The sequence below is a fragment of the Trematomus bernacchii genome, unplaced genomic scaffold, assembly GCF_902827165.1.
Source record: "Trematomus bernacchii unplaced genomic scaffold, fTreBer1.1, whole genome shotgun sequence".
Classification (NCBI taxonomy): Eukaryota; Metazoa; Chordata; class Actinopteri; order Perciformes; family Nototheniidae; genus Trematomus; species Trematomus bernacchii.
This window is the reverse complement of record NW_022987620.1, coordinates 431,415-456,152: the sequence shown is the minus strand read 5'-3', so window position 1 is coordinate 456,152 and position 24,738 is coordinate 431,415. Positions and strand designations below refer to the sequence as shown.

The 24,738-nt window shown below is 38.9% G+C and overlaps 1 protein-coding gene across 5 annotated transcripts in view; it reads left to right on the top strand.

The window, feature by feature from the left end:
- cep89 (centrosomal protein 89) overlaps positions 1-24,738 on the top strand; it is a 108,085-nt gene that overhangs the window by 7,163 nt on the left and 76,184 nt on the right. For 2 of the 5 annotated variants that reach the window (XM_034132744.1, XM_034132740.1), the window contains exons 5-15: positions 944-995; positions 2,625-2,738; positions 3,841-4,113; positions 6,269-6,411; positions 8,289-8,339; positions 12,502-12,585; positions 14,844-14,947; positions 16,221-16,336; positions 17,577-17,757; positions 18,304-18,471; positions 19,980-20,121. In XM_034132744.1, coding sequence (XP_033988635.1) covers positions 944-995; positions 2,625-2,738; positions 3,841-4,113; positions 6,269-6,411; positions 8,289-8,339; positions 12,502-12,585; positions 14,844-14,947; positions 16,221-16,336; positions 17,577-17,757; positions 18,304-18,471; positions 19,980-20,121 — 1,428 coding nt within the window. The remainder of the gene's footprint in view (positions 1-943; positions 996-2,624; positions 2,739-3,840; positions 4,114-6,268; positions 6,412-8,288; positions 8,340-12,501; positions 12,586-14,843; positions 14,948-16,220; positions 16,337-17,576; positions 17,758-18,303; positions 18,472-19,979; positions 20,122-24,738) is intronic. The other 3 variants (XM_034132743.1, XM_034132741.1, XM_034132742.1) reach the window with 3 other exon arrangements.

The following is a 24,738-nucleotide window of genomic DNA, read 5'->3' as shown; positions in this document are numbered from 1 at the left end:
ATGTCTTGCACTGAAAGAGGAAGTGTGCCTTAGTTTTAATCACCTAGATTCTGCTCCAACCACCTACGTTTCTCTAAGACTCTCGGGACATAATCATTGGCATATTGTTCTATACTATTTACAGTATGTCCACGTCCTGTATACTGATACACTGGGTTGCTAACCTATATTGGTCTCAATGGGCTCTGTTTTCCCTTGTCAGTGTTTTGTCCACACTGTCTAACTTTATTTACCAGTTAGCTGAAGACCTTAAAGCAATTCTGAGGACAATATGTTTCTTTTCCTTGTACCATACCCTTACCCATGTGAGAACCAATTATACAAGCCAATATAGTAGATATGTACCCCCATGCAAATGTGATCCATAATCAACATCAGGCTATATTTCCCTGGTTCATATGAGGATAAATCACCGTAACAGAGAGCCACATCAACGAGCTGGCTTTTTTATCATTCACGGTTAAATGCTCTTCTACGAATGCACTCAGTTGTCTATTTCATTAAAGTTTGGGCTATATAACGGAGAAGAAAAATAACCCTCTTTATGATGCAATACCACAAACTGCAGCCTGCATATTGACCTTGAACCAAAAACTCTCTGATTAACCTTCAAGAAGGTACAATTTATTGCACCACTGTCGCAATAGAGCAATTCAGTGTATAAAACAAACCATCATTCCTCAGTCTGCCACATTATTCCTTTTCAAGCTTTCTTTGCTGCTTTCTTGCTATGTTTCAACTGAGACTCTTCCCTCTAGTAAAGACTGACTCATTCACAATGTGTCTCGCAATAATAAACGCACTGACAAGATATCATTTTTCCACAGCTTGACAATAGGCATAAATGCAGTGATCTCGAAAATAGCTTTGCACAAAAGGATCCAGGCAACAGGGCTTCTGGAAATCTCTATCTGTCTGACTGACTGCCTGTCTGTTTTTTCAGACTAGTACACCGCAGCGGATTTCGATGTCTGGCAGAAGAGTGCCTTCTCCAGGTAAAAGTGTTTGAACACAGTAGTAACTAACTCATAATTAAATAGGACAAAATGCTGGGTATAGAGTGGTACAGGAATGAGTCCTTAAAAACCAAAAATGAGTTAGCATTTTAGCACTTAGGGCTCTCTTGTCTTGAAGTCGATGTTTTTTTTGAACATGTTTGCGGTTATATTTCTAAAACAAGGTCTGTGGTTAACACAAGCTTTAAAGATTTTCGTGTTTTATTCTACGACATAAAATACGTCAATAAACACCCCACTCGTGAATGTCTTAAGCTTCTACGTGTCATAAAAACAGTCTGCTGCTAACAAGTGACTAAAGGAAACTTCTAAACTTCATCACAGTTATGGTGATGTAATTAGTTTATAGCCTAACATTAGCATTTCACTTCTGACTTTGCATTTACGCTTCAAAAATCATAAAGTGTGAATATATCTAAATTATTGTACAAAACTTGTCAAAAAAACAGGTAAACGTGTGTTTGCCACAAAGCACATTTTGCGAATACTGCAAAATCCAATGGAAAAATCCAATTGCTTTTTTGTCCAGGGAGCCCTTGGATCGCTAACTTACTGGTTGGCCTACAAAAATACGTCATACCTGCACCTACTCTATAGTGTTATCCATTCATATTTGATTGTGGATTATTTACAATTGGCCTACATATTGTACAATAAATACAAAACAGCCCAATACAGTAGTTTTTGTCCAGTTTCCATATCTGCTAATGGTTACTAGATTGAGTGACGTTAAGAACCAGTCACTAGCAAACATATTGTCTTTGACAGAGAGTGACTTTTCTAAACCATTAGGGTACTCTCAGTTTACATAAAACATTTACACTAAAACCATTTAAGCTGATGTGACTGCTAATGTAAAGGCAGGGAGGTAACATTCACTTCATCAAGCAATATTGTCTTGGGTGTCAGTAAATACAAAGCAATATCTATTACCAGCTTCCAGTATTATGTAGAGTAAGGGGAACATTGTTAACTTACAGAATAAACGCTAATAGAGGAGCAAATGCGTTATGAAAACCTGTCAAACAAGCGGCCATCACATGTAATTATGTTGGGAGTGTTAGTGTATTGTGTTCTTCAGAATTACACTCTGTTTTAATAACTTTTTTGATTTACACCTCAATTAAAGTTAATCAACAGAGGTGTTTTGAAAGGGTCATTTTCTCATAGAGACATTCAAGTTAATTTTAGAAATGTCTCCCATACAAAGAAAGAATGGTACACTCCTCCTCAGCCCTAGGGGAAGCACAAAATGTGAGCTTTTAATCAACCAAAATGTAGTTTCACAACACACATAATGTAGCCTTACATCATACATGGAAAACCTCATTATAGTTGTTATGACCAGAGCTGTCCTCAGGCTTGTGACGGTTGCTAATTCAAATGTTTTATGTGTTCTTACAATGCTCCTACTTTAATCACTAAATTATGAAGCCAAATACAGTTTGGCTGTGTGTCTAAACCTAAAGCAATACATTTAACCATGGACTAAGTCACCTTCAAACAATATTACAGAATATGCAATTCAAGTAAAAAGTAATAAAGAAAACACTACACAGGTCTGTAATTGTGTTCATTTACTAATAATGGCATGATTCTATCCCTCAGATCTCCCTGAGGAAACCGTTTTCCAATCTCCAGAAGCCAGCGTTGATTACTCCAAGAAGAAAGCCTCTGTCAGGAAAAGCCCAAGAAGTTTGAAAAAAGACGTGCCATGTAGGTGTAAGTCGCAAAGTAGACTGCTGTGTGTGTGTCTGCTCGTTATTTGGACTATTCATTTGTCTGTGATGAAGCCAGCTTTTTGGGTATAAAACATCAGTGAAAAGCACAACAAACCAATGCATTCTGATGGGAACTATAGCATGTATGTTTTGTACTTTACATAAACAGCATCTAGAAGCAAGAATATTCCATTTTAGTAACCATGTTGCAATCATGTGTTATGTTCTTTATCTAATGAATGTCTATTGTTAGATTTTTTTGAGTGCTCTGCATGCTAGTGACATGATGCATATTTGTCTCTCAGAGTAAGGGATTGGTAGCAATTAGGACAATTGTATACATACATTCAAACAGTAGGTTAGGGTTTCTGTTTTCTGTCTTATTGTGATAATAATTATCTGACACTATTTAAAAAGTATTCTGTCATATACCCATTATTTGTTTGATTTTAACTCCTGTATATGATATATTATAATACAGTTGCTAGCTTAATTCCCCTAATATAGTCCATGTTATTGCCCAAATAATTTGAAATGACTTATTTAATATATAACAGGTTAATATGCTATTTGCTTCACAATCATATTTCTCTGTTTACGTGCTGGTCATATATACGGTGGCATATTAGGGACATTATAGGTATACAAAATGAATGATGGAGCTGGACGATGGAGGAAATATTGTAATTGTCATAACTCATATGACAGTCATACATACAGAGAAAACATAGATATTTTTGTTTTATAATTCTCAACACATGTATGAAGAAAAAAAGGAGATATGTTCTCAATTCTTCTCTTAGAGCCTCCTGGCTCTGTAATTATTATATTTCATTTGATTTATCCTGCGGAAATTGTCTTTCACACAGATGCTCCATTGTAGAATGGAATAAAATAAATAAATACAAATATTTATGTAAGCACAATAAATTAGTTTCTTTGCTGTGTTGTGTGTTGATGTTTTATGTGCATTAGATTAATGCACCTAATATGCCTTAACACTTATATATAATAGAGTTTAGGAAAGCACTACATTTTCACATTTTATTCAATTTAAATGTTTTATGTACTGCCATTACAAGTATTTACCTTGCCTTTTACAGCAGCGCTACCCATCCCCACCACAAACCAATCCAGCCAATCCAACATCTCTAAACCCCCCATCCAACAGTCTCCAGGGCCCATTAGGGCGAGCATCGAGGGGCAGCGGGAGGCAGCGTGGGCCTCGCCAGAGAACAACATGAGAATGGTAGATGAACAAAAGCTGCTGGAGGAGCGGCTGCAGCGGCTGGAGCAAGAGATCAGTAACAGCCAATCCTCGACCAACGCAAGGTCATCTGCAGGTAGAGTGGAGGACCTGCTGGAGAGAGACGAGAGTGAGTGGGGGAAAAGGGGGATCAATAAAGTGACATAGGGATGAGAAAGGGATAATGAGAGAAGGAATTAAGCAGTGAGTCACAACAGATGCATGTGCAGGGGGTGAGTAAATATGTCTCTGATCATTGAGCTCCACAGCAACTCCTCGGCATGAGTAAAAGAAGAGAGGGAGGGAGGGAGGAATGAGAAAGAAACATGAAAAGGAAAACATCAAATGGAGTAAATAAAAAATTAAAATGGGAAGCAGGTGGACTTGGTGGTGAGAGACTCTTGCCTCCTGGTTGGCAGAAAGGAGCAGCATGGAAAAGTACTAGAATCATTTTCAGCAAGGGAAGCATGAATTATGTTGTCTTTATTTGACCCCAAGGGTTAATTCTGTTGAAGTTCAGAGTCAGCCAGCAGCCCACATAGAGAGTCGGAGTCATGTTGAAGAAAGACCAAAGCATCCTGCATCTCACCAGCCTGCTCTGTTCCTTTCTCCTGAAACTAGAATAATGATTCGGCTTTTGTAATGTCAATTGTTAGGCCTCTAAGCCTGTGACTTTTCTGTTTGAGAATAATGTTGTTTTTTAAGACTTACTTCATTTTTCTTGAGCTGTCTATTTAACTTTCGGTTTTCAGAATAAGATTAGGGCTGTACAGAATAGTTTGAAGCTTTATTCATAAATTCTTAATAAACATTCAAATGATTTGCAGATTTGAGATATTTTCGAACCCATTATTCTACACAGGTTCAGATATATTATTGTTATTTAACTATTTGTAGAGTTGTATCCCAGTGGTGGCTCTGTAGGATTGTTTCCAACTCTAAGTATAGAGCCGCACGTTGGCCACCAGGGGCAAACATGTTACGGCCCAAAATAGTTGCAGAGAAACGCTTTCAAAAAGATGCAAATATTAAAACACGTGTGCCAAAACACATGCAAATGAAGAAACATCTTCACCAACTGCGTAACGTTTACTCAAAGTGCAGCATTAACGAAACAATGCAAATAAAAACAGCTGCAAACACAAAACAGCCAGGAACTTTATAATCCCTGAACGTCAAAACGCACTCCGGTCCCAGCTCTGTGCATCACTTTCTAGTGTCCCCGTTTTTGTTGTGTTTTGAACACCTGCAGCATTAAAACACCTTCAGCATTAAAACACCTGCAGCATTAAAACACCTTCAGCATTAAAACACCTGCAGCATTAAAACACCTGCAGCATTAAAACACCTGCAGCATTAAAACACCTTCAGCATTAAAACACCTTCAGCATTAAAACACCTTCAGCATTAAAACACCTTCAGCATTAAAACACCTGCAGCATTAAAACACCTGCAGCATTAAAACACCTGCAGCATTAAAACACCTGCAGCATTAAAACACCTTCAGCATTAAAACACCTTCAGCATTAAAACACCTTCAGCATTAAAACACCTGCAGCATTAAAACACCTTCAGCATTAAAACACCTGCAGCATTAAAACACCTGCAGCATTAAAACACCTTCAGCATTAAAACACCTTCAGCATTAAAACACCTTCAGCATTAAAAAAAATATATATATATATATCTATTTTTAAAAACGTTTTCTTTGCTGCACAGGTTTGTTCAATTTGTTGAATGTTTCCTAAATGCTGTGCATGTGTTGTCAAGTTGATGAAGATGTTTCTAGATTTGCATGTGTTTTGGTACATTTGTGTTTAAACTTTTTATATCTACATCGTTTTTTTAAAGTGAAGCGTGTTTCTCCTAATGGAAGTGTTTTGGGCTGTTGTAGTGCATTTGCCCCTGTTGGCCTCCATAGGGCTGTGTTCACATTTTATTGACCACATATCATTTCCTAAATACAAAACATGTTCTTGCCTAACCATATTTTCTGCTTTAACCTATATTTGTTGGAGTTAGACTTTCAAAAACAACATTTTCACAGTGGTCTAAAAACAGTCTTCATCCCAAAAAGTGCCAAATGCACCTGTATTACTGGGCTGGTCTAGCAGCAATCTAACAGCACCATATATCACACTTATACACCACAATAAAATATGATACAATCATAAAACATAACAAATATTAAAAACTTAATTCCAAAACCTCAACAGAAGATATGAATGTGTTATTTATTGTTTCCAAAATATGGAAGCCTTTAAACTGATTTTCTTTGTTTACAGGCAGCCATGCAGAGCTGCTGAATCTGAGGCAACACGCTCAGGAGCTGGTGGATGAAAATGATGCCCTCAAACTGACAGTTCACCGCCTGAATGTGGAGCTGAGTCGCTACCAAACCCAGTTCAGACCGTTGTCCAAACAGGAGGTATGACTCTTTTATTTATCAGCCTTTATCACTCCAGCCATAATTGAATGATCTTTTTTTTTTTATCTCAGACATAAATATTGTAATCGGCCATGTGTGTATCTATCTATGTGCTGTTTCAGATTAATCCCCCATACTATTGGACCGATCAGCCTCAAAAAATATATTTGAAAAATATAATTTTAGGCCACTAAAGCTTTTATTGGACAGATTTTTAAGACCAACTGGATGACACATGTTAGTGTTCCCCGAGTTGGATTCAAACCCCAGTTCTCAGCAGCAGGGACAGAGGCCCCACATTTATGGCTGCTAAATATATATATTGACCGTTCTATACCATCGTTGACTGCTAACTCCTCCCTACACTTAACACGCCAATAATGGCTAACAGCTAATGGAACTAAACCATTTTGATTAATCATTGCAATAAATTGCCTGTCCTCAGGGGGGAGATGGAGAAAGAAATCGGGGATAAGCAGCCTGTAGACTCTGCATATTATTTTCACATCTAACTTGCGCACTAAAGGTTTATTTAGTTGGTGATTGTTGGAACACTGGAAAGAGGGGCTTTCAATCATTTTCATTTTGTTTCTGTTAAGATTGAATTAATAGTGTTTGGCTGACTTTTAAACAGGGAGAATAGGTGTAAGAATATTTATTTTCATAACGTTTGTTTTTTGGTTAATTTACACTTAAAAAGCTAAAATTGCTCATGGCTGTCTTTTGGGGGCAGCCATGAGCAATTAACTGAGTTTAACTCGGTTATACTCAGCTGAAGCTCAGCCTGTCTTGGGAACTGGAGGGTCTCCGGTTCAGACCAAGAATGGAAGGTGTATTGGTACTCTCCAAAGTGGAGCAAGGCAGCAGACCCCCTCACCGCTCCCCAGGCGCTCTATAGAAGCTGCCCAACGCCCCTACACTGCTGTGCCGTGCGGTGATGTGTACATGTGCGTGATGGTCATATAGGATTTGATTCAAACCCACCACTTTCTTAAACTGTATCCTTTCAAAATATGTATTGCTTTTTACTTCCTCAACATGTTTATGGTGTTTTAATTAGCAACTATAGATAATAACAAAGTAGAGAAGCACATTTAGATTTGCAGACAGTTCAAAATGTTTTTTGTGTGTAAAAAGTGTATCTAAAGTCCCAAAGTAAGAAACACCTGTCTTTACTGAGTGTACTCTTCTAGTTCTGTACTGCAAAGCTCTTCCCTTAGTCTAATTTGATTTTATACTGAATCTATTTCCACTGCACTTTATTTTCACAGCAAGAATTTAAGATAGAAATTTGCCTTTTCAACATGCACCCCACAGAGTGAAATCATGTTCCTTTTTGTCTGTCCTTCCAACTGATTTGTTGCACTAAAGGACTTTCTTTTTCCTGTCTTGGCTGTGTGTCTGCTCGGGTTGTTGTGTGTTACACACGGCAGAAGAAAGCTGGCCTGTGCTATTTGATCATGGCTACCTTACGCTGTGTGTTCACACCAAGACATCTCCTGCCCTAATCACTAGCATGTCGCTTCTGCTGTCGCTTGATGTGCCTGCCAGCCCTCATTACTGCAGCTGAAGTGTGGCTGGTGAAAGGAATATATAACGGATAAGATTAGGGAGAAAGTATATGGTATTATGATGCAGCGATATGAAATGGGGTGAGTCTGAATGGGTTTAATTGGCTGAGCCAGAACTGTCTGCCTCCATAGATCACACATTTTCTTTTTATTCCCCATTTTTTCTTCTTTCTTAACCCTCTGGTTCTATCAACACATTTTCATATATATATATTCAATTTGTGTGAAAGACTACATTTATAGCTGCCATATTAACCAATGGTATGATGACTTTTTTCCTCCTCTCTCTTACTGTCTCTTATCCAGAGCTCCAGAATCAGCAGCTTACCAAAGACAGGCTCCCCTCCTCCCGGGCTGGTCAGTAACTTTATGTAGCTGTACAGTACATTACTTTATTATGGCAGGGTGGTAGTCCACTATGGCTAGTTCATATTCACATTTAGCTCATACATCTGATTAAAGATATGATAAACCTCTATTGATCCCCATAGGGCAATTCAGGTATTAAAGCAGCAACAGGAATAACATTCAAACACAGGATAGTACAGGTAGTAGTTAACACAAGGAGAAACAAAAATAAAGAATTTAAATAACAGTATATAATAAAATAACAAAAAAAAGAATTAGGTGAAACTGTGTTAATTATACAGCTATGAATAATTTTGAATATTATAAATATATTTGAATGTCTATATCTAAATGCAAGTTAAAAGTCTGTCCACATGGTGGAAGTCATAAGTACCTATGGTGCAGGTTGTTAAGTTTTAACTAGGGGTCAATCAATTAATATGAAAAATGTTTTTGTACGGCTTTTATAAACCAATGTTGTAATCATTTAATGAAAAAGTAATACAAAAGGAAAACTTAACCTGATTAAACATTTTGTAAAAACCGATGTAAAACCTTCCCTTGACCAATAATACAAAAAATTAATTCTGATAGATATTTTAATAACATTTAAATCAGGTTTATTGTCTAAACAGGAGTTTAGCTAAGCGCGGTAATTTCCCTGATGAAATCTGATGTGGTGAAAAAAATACCCAGAAATGATTTACTATCACAATTCGTGGGGGTGAAATTGAGTAGTAGTACAAATGTTTCTAGTTTAAATGAATTACATATTTAAGGTCAAACTTTTTGTTCATTCCAAATCCGATTTGAAATCATTTCGGAATATAGATATTTAACATCATCAGGCGAGGCAAAGGAGACTTTTAACACAGTAAGAGTATATATTGATTTTGATAATAAAAATGTAAAAAATAACATTTCAATAAGATTGAAGTGACTGTTTGGCCTGGATCGCTAGCCCTGCAGTAGCCATCTTGTGCTGCTTTGTCATCTTCTGATGGTTATTCATTTAGGATTACCTCTGGTCTAATGGACTGCCCTCGATAGTTCATTTCATTAACCTTTGATGTGAATTTTAGTTCATTTCATCTTTGCAGCGTTCTAACATACAGCAAGTGAGAATGTGACACCCATATAAATAATATATATTCAGTTATTCTCTTTGTTGTAACTTCTTACTCTCCAAAAGAACGGTGTCCCAGTTCAGGAGCAGAACAGTTATATCAATTCATATTTTAGAGCAAGAAGTGTTTGATCAAATAGTTCTGCGTTTCTCAGTGATGTTGCAATGTTCGCCACAAGTAAGGGCATCTTTCACATGTGCCTATGGAATTTTTACTTCACTCCAAATATTTTGGCGCCTGCCATCTGCTATCTTCATACAAATATAAATAGCTGAGAATGTTTTCAGTAGGGTTAAATAACACTTACATTATTATAATGTATCTATATCCGTAAACACACACCCTTTTTACAAAACAATAATCATTATCCATTATAAGTACGTTTTGGGAAAATCAAACGAGACAAACTTTGACTACACTACGCGTTTGTCGTTTATTTACCACCTATAACTCTACAAGAAAATCATTGAAAAAAATTAGTCTCAACACTGTGTTTCCATAGTAACACACTGACACTTTCCAACTGCTACTGAGTTAGTGTGAAGGTAAAGTATCACAGAAAGGACACACAATTTGATTGTATGAGTTTAAGCACAGACCATGGTCAATTATGTCCTTATTGTCTGCTACGATATCATTTCAAAACAAATATATTAACAGCATGAAAGGAATGACATTATCGTGTAAACTATCATCTCAAGGTTCAACGGTTTTAATGTCATATACACAGCTACAGTGTAGTTGTGCATTCAAATCTTGGGTCACAGGTTCCTCCAACAATGCAACATAAATATAAATAAGAAATAACACAAAAACAATCAATAAAAAAAGTGCAAGCTCAGGTGTTTAGAAGTCTAATGGACTGTGGGATAAAACTGTCCCAGAGTTGAGTGGTTTCTAGTCTCTGGAATTGACTCATGTTAAACATGATTCAAGTGGGCAATTTAATAAATTACCGGAACGTTTTCTGACAGCGTTAACTAGCTTAACATGTCTCCTACCAACTTAACTCATCAATACTTACAAAAACAGTGTTTGTCCTGTAACTGTACAAGACGCCCCCCAGGACTAAACATATATATTATTCAAATGCCAAATTAGGGCCAAATCTCCATTTCGGTGTTTTCCCTCCTGTAAAGCCATTTGTGGCTAGCTGCCGTTAAATGCTACGGAGCACTGCCCTCATTCCATGAACTAGACAACTGTCTGTGGTTAGTTCATAAGTCTTTAGTCTGTACAGCCTATGGCAGTGGTTCTCAAACTTTTTCTGTCATTCCCCACTTTGATCAGATGGGCCTTTTCAAGCCCCACCTGTCCCTCGTCGCTCCAATAAAATGGTAGGCCAAGCTTAAAATTGTCAAATTTATCGTTCTATAACAATATAACAATATATCTATAACAAATAACATCAGTTCAAAAACAGAGAAAATCAATAACAAATAAGAGTTCAGAAATAGAGAAAATAAAAGTGCAATGGTGTCAATCCTTGCCTCAAATGGGCTGTGTTCCAAAAATATAGAAAAAGGGCCTACTATGCAATTGTGTTAAAATTCTCCAATTTATTTAAATAACGTCAAGTTCTACATCTTATAACAAATAACATCAGTCTATAATAACAAATAAAATCAATAAGAAATAACATCAGTCAATAATAACAAATAAAATCATATAAATAAAAGCACGAGTGTTTCGTGTGTGTGTGTGTGAGAGCATCTCATATGTGTAGCCTATATGAGTGCATTTCATGTGTGTGTGTGTGAGTGTGTTTCACATGTGTATATGAGAGCGTTTCACATTTATATGTGAATAACTTTGGATTTCATATATGTGTGTGTGAGAGATTTGTACATATGTTTGTAGCCTAAATGATTTTGGTTTCAGTTGTGTGTGTGTGTGTGTGTGAGCAGGCTCGGATTGGCCATCGGGAGATTCGGGACTTTTCCCGGTGGGCCGCTGCCGTTGGTGGGCCGTTGGTGGGCCGTTGGTGGGCCGTTGGTGGGCTGCTGCCGTTGGTGGGCCGCTGCCGTTGGTGGGCTGCTGCCGTTGGTGGGCTGCTGCCGTTGGTGGGCCATGGACTTTCACAGCGCCGCTGCGTCGGTACCGCCTCCGCCGCCGCAAACGCCTGCCGTTGCGAGGCTCCGGCGGCTCCGGCGCAGCGGTGCTGTGAAAGTCCACCGCCGTTGCGAGTCTCCGGCTGTAACAGTCCACTACCGCCCGCGAGGACCCAGGTTCGATTCCGGCCTGAGGTCCAAAAGATTAATAAAAAAATAATCTCCCGTTCATAGCGTCCATTCGCGACCCACCTATCACATCTCTGCGCCCCACCAGTGGGGCGGGCCCCACCCTTTGAGAAACAATGGTCTATGGTAATAACAGCAGGACAGTGTGGGTATGTTATTTAAACTGGTAAGGTATTTGAACGGAACAAGTGAAGAGACAATATGTCAAATGGGGTAGTCTACAGGTTATAAACAGAGGTTTTGTGTTTTTATGAGGAAATCTGTGTAACCATAATCTGCTCCTCTACTTCACCACCAGATTACTCCATGGTAAGAGTTCTAATCTTGTATTGGATTGTGCACCGACCATCCGTAAAAAGTGTTGTCATTGGCTCTTGCTGTGTTTTGCCCGTTTTGACACCCATGACGTCAGCTCGGTTACTGCGATATAAGTGGGGACATTGTATTGCAGTACGGGTAAAGTTATGATGTTACATTTTCAGGAAATAATTAATATGATGATACATAGCTGGTATCGTAGTTTGGCCCAGATTCACTTTTTAGAAGGAAGAGTGTGCTTTATCCTTCGGAAAACAAAAGCAGGGGTTCAGGAGGTTCATTATGTGTCCACAGTGACTGGAATCATGCCGAATAAATGAATAAAATGAAGCAATTTGCACCCAGTATAGGTCAAATCTACCAACCACTGTGACTGGTGGGCTGAAAAGTGATTTTCCTGCCTCAAATAAGCACTTTATGGAAATAGATTCATGGCTTTGATGTTGTAGCTAATTGTGGCTCATTACTCTTTGTCCCTGTTTGTAGCTCGACATGAAGTATTTATCTCCCCTGCTGCTGGCCTATGAGGACAGGATGAGCGAGAAAGATGCACTTCTGCAAACCACTGAGGTAAAGTCTATCTGACAGATTGTATGAACATATTTAAGTTATTTATTATTATTCCCTCAATCCTCTGTTTTCTCACCATTCAGGAAACATTCTTATGTTATCATCATTGGCGACTCGTCATTAGGGGCAGGTCAGCAGAAAATAATTAAAATAATAATTTCTAAAATATATGTTAAAATATATTTTAAGATCATGTTTAGTGGTCTCTACATTGCTGTTTTAGTCTGCGTTCTTCTGATTAGTGTCCACAGTGTGCCTATTGAGCCGTGTTGAGCGATGTGGGGCAAGCTCCGATCTGCCCCTCTCTCTCTGTAGAAATGAACGTGTACTGTGAAAACTACACTGCGCATGCTCAGAGTATTTTTGTATTCAATGTGTGCGGCAAAAAAATTATCACAAGTGGGAAAAAGTGGTCGCAGCCCCACTAAAACGTCATCTCATAATTCAGAGAGCTGATTGGCGGTAAGTACGTGTGCCGCGAAAAGTGTAGTTGTGAAGAGACGAGAGAGAGCAGCGTATAGCTGACAGTGTTGCGCTGTGTTAATTCACTGCTTCCGACAGTAGTCATGTGTTGCTCCCCTCTCTCTCACACACATCCCTCTCTCTCTCTATCTCTCTCTCTCACACAATCACACACACCCCTCTCTCTCTTTTTGTATGTGATGATCAACTAGCTGTTGCCTCGGTACCATGGATAGCCTACAGCTATTTGTTGACGTGTTAAAAAAGCACAAGAAGCCTATATATATATATATATCTAAGTTGTTCATGCCCCATCAGTTTTGTACATCTAAAAACGCCACTGGTTATCATAGACATAAGCAGCAAACGTTTAATGTAAGAAAAACCGGCAACACACGGTTAATATTCCCAAAGAAAATTGCTTTTATAAATATAGAACCCAATATAACAGTGTGTGTATTTTATTATGGATATTGTTTTTCTAGTAAAAGACAGCCATGGGTATAATTGTTATCACATTGTCAGGAATCAATTTGGTAATAAAATAAACGTTATGCGATTACAATGCAGCTATTATCGTCCTTATATTTAAAGCGACATAAACTCTGCTTGTTAGATGCTCACTCTGTTTAAAAACAGCCTTGAGAGGCAAGTGCGGAAATGGTTTATTTTGCGATCCATTTTCTTAGAATGATCTTAATTGTACTCTTTGATGTGTTTATGACTAGGATTCTTTTTTTAAGGGTAGGAAAAAGAGGATCAAATGATATACAATTGATCCAACACAAGGTACATATATGGATATCAATTAAAAACAGGTGTTGCCATAAGAAGGACATGACAGTAATGTTCCATAACTTACACACAATATACAGTTTGTACAACAAAATAATCCCCTGTTTTACTGATGAAAAAAAGTAATTGAGAAAAACTATCTCTTTTTCCTCTTGGCCAAAAGAAAATTCCCCCAGCCAGTAATTGAGAACATCATTTAAATCATTATCCAAGCAAAACCTGTTTTTACCTCTTACGCCATAAACACAGGAGAGAAACATATTGCCATCACATTCAAATTGCAAATAAAAAAATACACATTGATCACCAGAATAATTTGTCTTACTTTACTTTCATGGCTTCCGTAACAAAGCCTGAAACAGCAAATGATATCCTGTGATCTATTATAATCTTCTTTGCTCTGTATTACTTGTCACTTTGTGGCCTTGTCTGGATCATGTAATGATGACTGCATTTATTCGTGTGAGCGCATTGGTCAGTTTATTTTATTTGCATTTTAAGAAATTATTTTAGTCAAGTCTTACACAGATGACAAAATGAACCCCTAAATACATCAAATAACTACATAACACATTCCACAATCAGTAAAAGAGGAGAAACCCTGTCTTACCACACTGTCATTATTTATGTTTTGTGTTGACATTTTTCCCATCTTTCATCAAAGATATGAACTTGGTTTTGTATTCTCCTTGTCCTTTTTCCGCTATTCCTATTACAAGGAGTAAAGAGTAAGAATCTATTGTTTCCTCTGATGTTTTCCCAAGTAAAATTATTAGTGGGTTAGGTTAATAGCTGTTGATATGTTTTGATCGGATCCAATGAAGTTGAGCTGCTCCTGAGCAACGGTTACCATGGTAATGTACACCTGTTAAAAAAGTGAGCCAGCTTTGTTGTCCTTAGCTTCACTGGTGCATCTAACTGTACTTGTTAATCCTATGCAGAGGTGGTGTAGTACATTTTCTTTTCAGAGGCCCTTATATGTCTTCGTCTGCTTCCCACAGGAGGACGTGAAGAGGTTGCGTGTTCATGTGGAGGAGGTGATCAAAGAAAATGAGAAGCTCCATAAGGAAATCACAAAGATCGGAGGGGTCAGCCAGAAGGACTGGTGAGAAGATATTCATCTATGCAATGTGCATTAGTTAAGCAATGTCAGCACATGCTAGGCCATCACTATTCACCTACTAAGATGATATATGAATATGTAAAAAATATATTTACATCTTCTCCGCTCCTATAGCTTCCCATCACTAATTCATTCTAGCTTTTAATGTTGCTGACACCTACACACTTGCAGTATCTACTCTTTGTAAGTAGCTCCATCAAGTCAGATATAGAGACATAGAGTGGTGCAGGAATCTGTCTTAAAACCAGGACACGAGTTAGCCTTTTACCGCTCTCGGGGTCCCTCTTCTAAAAGGTCTATTTTCTTTTAACGTGTTTTTGGTTAGATGCCGGAAATGAGGTCTGTGAGTCACACAAAGCTAAAGAGATTGTGTACCTTTTTTTATATGACATAAAATGTGTCTTTGAGTACCCCAGCGGTGAATGTCAGAAGCGTGTCATAAAAACAGACTAAATAAGACTACTAAATGTCATCATGACAAATATTTGCTGCCTTTAGCGGTGGTGATGCACAGCCATGTGGTCATAGTGTAGCTTCTTTACAGCCTAACGTTAGGATTTTACCTCTGGCAATTACATTTAAGCTTTAAAAATTAGTAGAGTTGTGTTTTATGTGAAGATGTTCCTGCTCAACTAAATGTGATGGTATCATAAACATTTGTATACTATAGATCTTGTTTTCCGCAATATTCCAAAATCCAATGGAAAAACCCCATTGCTTTTAGTGGATTGCTTTGATGCTAACTTCCAGGTCGGCCTAAACAAATGTGTCATCACTGCACACCTCTATTTGAACCTGTTTTAATATTGTTTGGTATCTGCTACTGCTTTCTCTGATTTCATTCAGAGATCACGGATTCATGTAGAGAAAGAGAGGAAAAAGCTGTGCAGCTTTTGAATATTGAATCAGAATTTGAATGTCAACGTTTTGAATGAAGCCTCAAGGCTACACACTTTTCTGTACAGACCCAATTTACAAAAAATATAATAATATAATATTTTGCAATTTTATAGCAGCTTCCAGACATAGACATAAACTCTCTTTATCTCTCTGTCTGGTGTTTATTATAATGCTTTCCTGTAACGGAGGATAGAAGAAGGATAGAAGAGAACATCAATATAGAAGAATTGAATATATATTTTTAAGTTTTTTTTTTTATGTGGTCTGTAAAGTATTGAATTACAGGTCATATGTATGACAATGTTTTGGTTTTTAAGTTATTTTAAGTTTTTTAAAAAGCTCTCTTTTTCTCCAGTCATCAGATACAACAGCAGGCCCTCCTGGTTCTGCAGGAGAACCAGGTTCTGCTGGATCAGCTGGAGGCTCAGCACGTAAAGGCCAAGGCCAGCACCAGCAGACACCAGGCTGAAGGTACAACGACTAACCCTAAGCAAGGCAGATTAGTTTTTCATATGTAAAGTTAATTACAAACAATTATAGAAACAAGTCAAACAAAACCGTTTTCATGCTATAAATAATTACTTTATATCTTAAAATGTGCCTTTCCAGAGTGAATGAAAATGGCCCGCTGATTTTGCTTTTAAATTTGAAAAGGAGGCTGTGGAGCAAAGGATAAATGAAATCTGACGTCTCCAGCATAAGCATCAGAATATCAGGTTCTGTGTTGGGATAATGTGTAGCAGCCTGGTGTCCTGTCAGATGCCTGCATTTAATAAACTGTGAGCTGTGGACAACAGATTTAGATCACTCATAGACATTTACTGATCAATTCAGACTGATCTTCAGATGTTCCTGAAGTTATCAACATTAAGCAAACTCCAGAGGGAGTTTCTCTCCCACACTCCCCCAGCTGCCTGAAACGCTTCCATTGGACTCCTTTGTTTACTTGTGTTACATAATGACATCACTATGTTACATTCGCGCTTCTATTGCCTAGCAGTCCAACATATTGTACGTAATAGACGAGGTTCGGGACATCTCTAAGTAGTTGACCAATCACAGCTAAGCCGGCCAGCAACCAATCAGTATGAGAAAAATAAAGACCTTTTTGAACATGAAATCACGTAAACATGTCACAGTAGAGGCACAACATATATGAACATGAACATTAGCATAATAGGGCCTCTTTAATTGAACATTTTAAGTGCAATAGTTTGTTTCCTTAAAGTACGGTGATACAATTTTGCAGCACCTCTTTTCACCCTCTGTCTGAAACCAGAGCCCAGTCTGCTCTGTATGGTTAGCTGGCCGGCTCTGTTGTGATTGGTCAACCTTGTAGAGATGTCCCACCCCTTAGCCTATCAAGTACCATGTTTTGGAGCGCTAGCCAATAAAGAACAAGTGTTAAATAGTGATGTCACTGTTACAGAAGTAAACAAAGGAGTCCAATGGAGGCGTTTCAGGCAGGGGGGGGGAGTGTGTGGGAGATAAACTGCCTCTGGAGGGAACATTGGAATGTTAGTCTTTGCAGACTATTTACGTGCAATAAAAGCTATTTAACACACTACAGGAAATGAAGGTTGTGCTGATTGAAACTCTTTTATATACAGTTGAGTAGTTCCATCTACAGCAATGCGTCATATTTTCATTATGCTTTTTTCTGTTACTTTCATTTACTTTACTCCTCCATCTCTTTACCCTCTCCCTGTAGTTTCCAAGGTGTCTAGGCAGCTGATGTTGATAGAGGCAGAAAAGCAGAGTTTGCAGGAAGAGCTGGAAGAGAGCAGGAGAGAGGCGTTAAAAAACGGGAGAGAGGTACAAGTTCTGCAGGCCCGCCTGAAGGATGCCATCACCTGGGACGAACACTGCGGCATCGCTGGGAAACTCAGACGGTACCACTACAATGTCTTATTTGATCAAAAAGGTCTTTCTTTAAATGATTCATGAACTGGGACACTGTTTTTTCGTGAAGTAAGGACAAAAAAGAGAAGAACTACATATTTTAAGTAGGTGACACACATTCTCTCTTGCTGTATGTTCAAGGGTGTACAGTTTCTCCCCCCCCCCCCCCCCCCCCACTCGACTGAAAAGAAAAGCACACAGTGCAGCACAGGCAGTATGACAGCAATTTTTTAACATTAAAGCATGTAAACATGTCACAGTAGAGGTACAAATATGAACCTGAACATTAGCATTGCAATGTATTTCTGATGCACTTTGTTCGAATATATTTTGTGAAGCACTTTGAATTGTCTTGTGTTGAAACATGCTGCTTGAATAAACTTGCTTTGCCTTGCATATTATGAATATGTGAGTAAGCAGGATTGAAAAGCCCTGTAGGCTTGTGCATTTGATAGTGATGGGACGCACTGATTTCAATAGTGTACACTGTGATGTTTTGTTAAAATATGCTGTACAATTTGCCCTTACCTCTCAAGACAACTGGAGCAGCAGGAGAGTAAGAATAAGAGTGAGATGGACGACTTTCTTATCAGATTGTCCAGTCTGCAAGAGGAGAATAGGAGTCTGGCTGTGGACAAAGCCAATCTGACTGCTGATGTAAAGAGAATGGAGGCAGAGCAGGAGCTCACCAAACAAGCTAACAGGTCATTATTATGTTTTTACTGAATGAGTCTGGGTTTGAGTAACGTACATTCAATATTATTAACATGTTACATTATTTTTATTTTTTCCCAAAAATAAAATTAAAAAAATGCTGATAAACGGTTGTCATGGCGGATAATTGCATCCCTACTCACATGCCCCGTACATACTAATCAACACATAAACAGCCCCCACCCCTAAAGACACACACACACACACACACACACACACACACACACACACACACACACACACACACACACACACACACACACACACACACACACACACACACACACACACACACACACACACACACACACACACACACACACACACCACACACACCCACACACACACCACACACACACACACACACACACACACACACACACACACACACACACACTTTAAATGAATGCGGAGTACTCCATATTACATGAAATTGTTTCTCTTTGTTTCCAATCTTCTGTCATTGTTCCTTTTAATGTTTAACTAATATGTCATTGTTTTCCATTTTGGAATGGTTGATGCTTTCTTATTTTTTCCACTTCTTCTTTCCCATCTTCTTATAAACAATTGACAATAAATGAACTTGCCATCCGGTTGGTTATCTTATTTTCCCAGTATATTTAACACTAGAACCGCCAGAGGTCGCTGTATACCTAAAACCGCCAACGGGTAAAATGTACCCGCTATTGATTTTCAAGGTACAATGTTCTTTTATTTATCATACAGAACAGTGAGTTTTGATCGCACAGGGATGAAACTTATACCAATAGAATATGTGGACTCTCAGCTTTTCATATGATTTTGGCGATTTTTTCAATCTGACTTCATATTGACCATTTTTAACAACAGAGTGTGCTACATAACACACTTTCAGAAAAAGTCACGGACTAGGAGACTTTAATATTTTATTGAAAAAAAGTTACATACAATAAAAAAACAGCTGCGGGTAAAATGTACCCGTTGGCGGTTCTAGTGTTAAACAGCTTTTTTTTTGCCCTAACGATTCGCCTAACGGGTAACATATTTGTGGCTTTATTTCTTCAGTGACATTGTGACATCACTATGGAACACTTGTGCTTCTATTGGCTAGCCTAGCGGTCCAACACACTGTACGTGATAGGCAAAGGGGGGGGACATCTCTAAGCAGTTGACCAATCCCTGAAAATTAAGAGTGGCTCTTCAACATCATTGCACATCCTACCATAGTTTAGACCATTTATTTTGGTCCAGGATAACATTTGTCCTAAAATGAGTTCTGTTCTCCGGCACCTCCCTATAGACCTGAGCTGATCATCATGTGGACTTTCTCATTCTGAAGTGTGAAACTTGTCTCAAGGTGTTTGATTAACCAACATGTCTGCAGCCCGCTCGCATCAAGATGGCAGCGTCTCAAGAGATAATCCACCCAACTCTGTATTCTGTCCTGTTTCTTTCCCAAAACCCCTGATGCATTTTCACTCATTTATCTTCTTCTCTCTCCTATCTCTCCATCATCCAGGAAGGCTGAGAGGAAGATGAGTGTATTGAAGAGACAGAAGGAAGAGTGTGTGGTGAAAGAGGAAAGGACTCAGCATTACATGGGAGCTGTCATTTCTGTGGCCGAGCACATTTCCCAGGAGAGAGACCAACTCATAAAGATGGTACTGCTGATATTCTTGATACTGTATTCATATTTCTTCTATATCACATGGTACATATATGGTAGCATATAGCATAACATGTCAACTACAACTGACACCCTATTGAGTGGAGCAGTGATGACGTTTTTTGGTAGCAATATCATTTTTCCATTGGATTTTGGAAAATTGCAAGATAGAAACATTTATGATACTAAAAGACACATTATTATTTTGTAAGCGTAATAACCACAATAAGTAGCTAATGTTAGGCTATAAACAAACTACATCATTGTCACATGATTTCATCTCACCACCGCTAAGCTCAAGGCGGCTAATGTTTGGTGTGATCAGAATCAGAGGGGGAAGTGTACATTGTTACAGCAAAAGATATGCACTAAATATATCAAATAAACAAGTTATTCCAATTTACAAGTTACATTGGTGAAACTTGTAAATTGATGGTTAGTAGTCTTATATAGTCACTTGTTAGCATCTTTGAGTCAAAAGCCAAAGCCGATGGTGCTTTCACGTACTCCTCGGAGGGTGTAGAGTGGTGCAGGAATGAGTCCTGAAACCTGGAAATGAGTTAGCATTTACACAGTTCCCTCGTCTCGAAGTCAACAATTTTTTTGAACATGTTTTTTGTTAGATGCCTAAAAAAAAGTCTGTGGTTAACAAAAGCTTACAGGATTTTCTCGTTTTGTTCTACGACATCGGTAACTACCCCACTGGTGAATGTACGAAGCTGTATCATAAAAACGGTTGTTGCTAACAAGTGACGAAATGAGACTAATAGACGTCATCAGGCTGATCACAGGTCGCCTTTAGCGGTGGGAACATGAAGTCATGCAGCCGTGAAGCAGTTCCATCATAGCCTAACGTCTGCTATTTGTTTCTAGCTATTGCATTTACTCTTCAACTATTATAGAGGTCGTGTTCAAATGTGGTGGTTCTCCTGCTGAACAGAATGCACAAGTATATTACATTTGCTTTTGCCAGAGATCTTATTTTGTGTAATAATCCAAAGAAAAATTCCATTTCCTTTTTGTCGAGGGAGCCCTTGCAATACTATCCGGGTCTGCCTACACATTTGATCCCTTTTTATCTCTCTATAACAGTATGCAAACCATTCTTCCAAATGTGTTATTTCATGAGCTTTACGTCGTACTGTGGAAACACATGAAAACTCTAAAGAAGATGTGCTGTATTTTAGTGTTCATATCGTTTAAACAACACTTTGATATCTTCTTCAGAGGTGTCTTGACTTGATGGTGCGTTAATTCTCCCAGTCAGGATAAGCAGCACAAAAGCCCTATCTTGAAATGTTGATAAAAGTCAAATATAAATGTTTATCTGCCCTGTGATTCTGATACACTTTAATAATAGGTTCTTTCTTTGACCACTATACACCTTTCCACCTAGTGGAATACCAAATTGAAATATCAAAATAAACATAGTATGGTATATACTATATATGAGTTGCAATTAAGTATTTTTTTATGTATTTTTTAAGTATCATACTCTACTCTTCTGCTCCTATATATGTGAATACAATTATTTTGCAAATTAGACATGATTTGCAGTGTTTACTAACCCTTCAGGCTGTTGTTAGCTTAGGTAGTTTGCAACAGATGATTCAACTTAAATGCAGGCACCAAATCTCAGGTATGGTTAAAAGGCAATTTACTTGGTAATTTGTTCCAATGTGAAAGCAGGTAGGATTAGAAAAACAACCACAGCTGGCAGTCTCCCAGAACAGAAACCGGCAGGCAGGAATCTGTCAAACTGACTAACCCCCGATAAAGCTCCCCTGAACAAATACTGAGGAGCAGCTGAGTAATACAGAGCAGCCGTGCAGCATGTGGCTGATGACAGAGGGCAGATCTTCGGGAACCTTTTGTTTTTTTGCCAGGAGTTGTTTGTGTCATTTTTCACAGCGGTGCAGTTTCCCTGCCACCTGAGGACCACTCTCCATGTCAGCCATGAAATACAGGGAAGATACTGCAAATAACCCCAGGCGATGGGATAAGTGTGACTGATTAAACACTCCTCTGAATTTACTGAGGTGCCTGCAATATACCTTTTCATACACTGCAGACATGTTGACTTGTAATGGCACAATCTTTGTGAGCCAGATCCATAATGATGGTGAACTGCATGCTGACCAGAGATGGGGTCGTTACTAAAAAAAAGTAATATATTACATATTACATATTACTTTAAAAAAAAGTAATATATTACACTACTTCGTTACTCTCTACATAAAGTAACTCGTTACTTTACTCGTTACTTTACTCGTTACTTTACTCGCAGGGCCGGCCCGCCCCTCCCTACAGGCAGATCACGCAGACTGCTAAAGTTTCAAATGTTCTCTTTAGTTCAGTTTCCATTGTCGCATAAGACTGATCCAGATAGCTCTGACTATGGCTGTCCTCTGTCTCCTGCTATCTGTATTTTGCGCAGTATATCTCTGAACGATGCGATGGTGATTCCACTGTGCAAATGGGCAACATTACCTCTACTATGAAGGATGCTACAAGCCTGTCCATCTCTGCTTTGGTTACCGGTCCTCCAAATTCTCATTTGTGCTGCTTCGGAGTCGGCGGCGGCGACTCACAACATCCTCACTCTGGGTTCGGGGGTCCGGTCCTTAGCTATTAGCTTCACCTTAGCATGTGTTCTTTGCAGGTGTTTGTTGAGGTTTGACGTGGTGTTTACAGCAGTGTAACAGCTTCTGGCCTGGACACAGTTTGCACCTCACCGTCACATTCCTGTCTATTCTTCGGACGAACTCAAAATAATGGGCATACCTCCACCCTTCGAAAGTTATCGCTGACTCTGCCATGTTTATGCAGCACTGCACGTGGAGATGTGGACGCGCGAGTCGCGCAGATTACGTACATATAAACCTGCGGCGGAAACCCCTCTTGTCTGTCAGTGTGATTATGACTGATTTTATAAAAGTAACGAAGTAACGCGTGTCGGGGCAATGTTAGTAACTGTAGTGTGATTACTGAATTATAAAAGTAACACGTTACACCCAACTCTGATGCTGACTCACTGCCATGGCTCACCAGGACATTTTGGTGGAACTGAGCCATCGTTTCTATCACCTGTGCTGCTCCTGCTATGACCTCTTAACAGACATAGAGCGAGTTAAATGATTTACTCAGTAAACTGAAAGATTAATAATATACAACGACAAACTTGGAGCAATGTTAACTAATGATTACTAGTGATAATTAATAGCTTATTACCATAAACAATCACAGGATGAAGAGTTGAGGCTTTTTGTCAATTTTCGACACATTTAAAATGAACTGCAAACATTCTAAGTCACTTCAGTGTAGTAGTAGAAACATTGATGGGACATTTACACAAGGCATTTAGCTGCATTTACTTCAGCATCAGAAACGGGTTTATTGCCAAGTAGGTTAACACATTCGAGGAATTTGTCTTGGTGTTTTTGGTGTATACATAAACATACATACCTAAATATAAAACGGCGATAAAACAATTTGAAGAAAACTAGAATAACATTAAAATATAGAAATATTTACATTGAATATGGATTAAATATAGGTATACCTGTACAAATAAAATGTAATAAAATAGGTGCAGTTACAATGTGCAATGTGCAGACTTCGGAGGGTTGTGCAGGAATGTTGAACAAGTTATTGTTAACATTGTGTGCATTAATGTAATGCATAGAGTCTATGATGAGACTGAGGGTCAGTGTCATTGGGGGGGGCCGGGCCTTGTTGATGAGGCCGGTAGCGGAGGGGAAGAAACTGTTCAGGTGGAGAGAGGTTTTGGTCCTGCTGGAGCGCAGGGAGGAGGGTGAACAGTTTGTGTCCAGGGTGGGAGCCTCAGGGTTCTGGAGGCGTTCAGGTATTAGCGCGATGGCAGATTGCAGCCAATCACCCTCTTTTCAGAGCGGATGATGACCAGATGGTGATGGTGATGGAGGAGGTGAGGATGGACTTGATGATGGAGGTGTAGAAGTTCACTATCATTGTCTTTGGCAGGTTGAATTTCTTCAGCTGTCTCAGGAAGAACATCCTCTGCTGGGCTTTTTTGATGAGGGAGCAGATGTTCTGCTCCCATTTGAGGTCCTGGGCGATGATGGTGCCCAGGAAGCGGAAAGACTCCACAGCAGTTACTGGGGAGTCACACAGAGTGATGGGGGCGGGTGGGGCTGTGTTCTTCCTGAAATCCACAACCATCTCCACTGTCTTCAGATAAAAGAGACATCAGCCGTGTTAGCGTCAACACAACTCTCCTGCTGCCCCTCTCTCTATGGCTCTCTGTCAATCCACCTGTTGCAGTGGATTGTGTTTCCATTTCTTCATTTGGGAGACTTTATTTATTCCACCCATCCATCCAGGATAGATTGGTAGAAAGAAAAAAGTATGTCTGGTTAACATTTGTTTAAAGGACACCTATCATGCTATATTTTAACAATATGTTGTAGGGCCGTACCTATATAACGTATATAAATATAGTTTTTTTTTCAAAATACCAAACAGATCCTGCATTTTAGCCATGCCTCATTTCGCTCCATTTGCTCTTTCCAGCCCTGTTTTTGCAGGGGGCTGATTCTGTGAGCTGCAGCTGACCACGCCCCCCTGCAGGAGA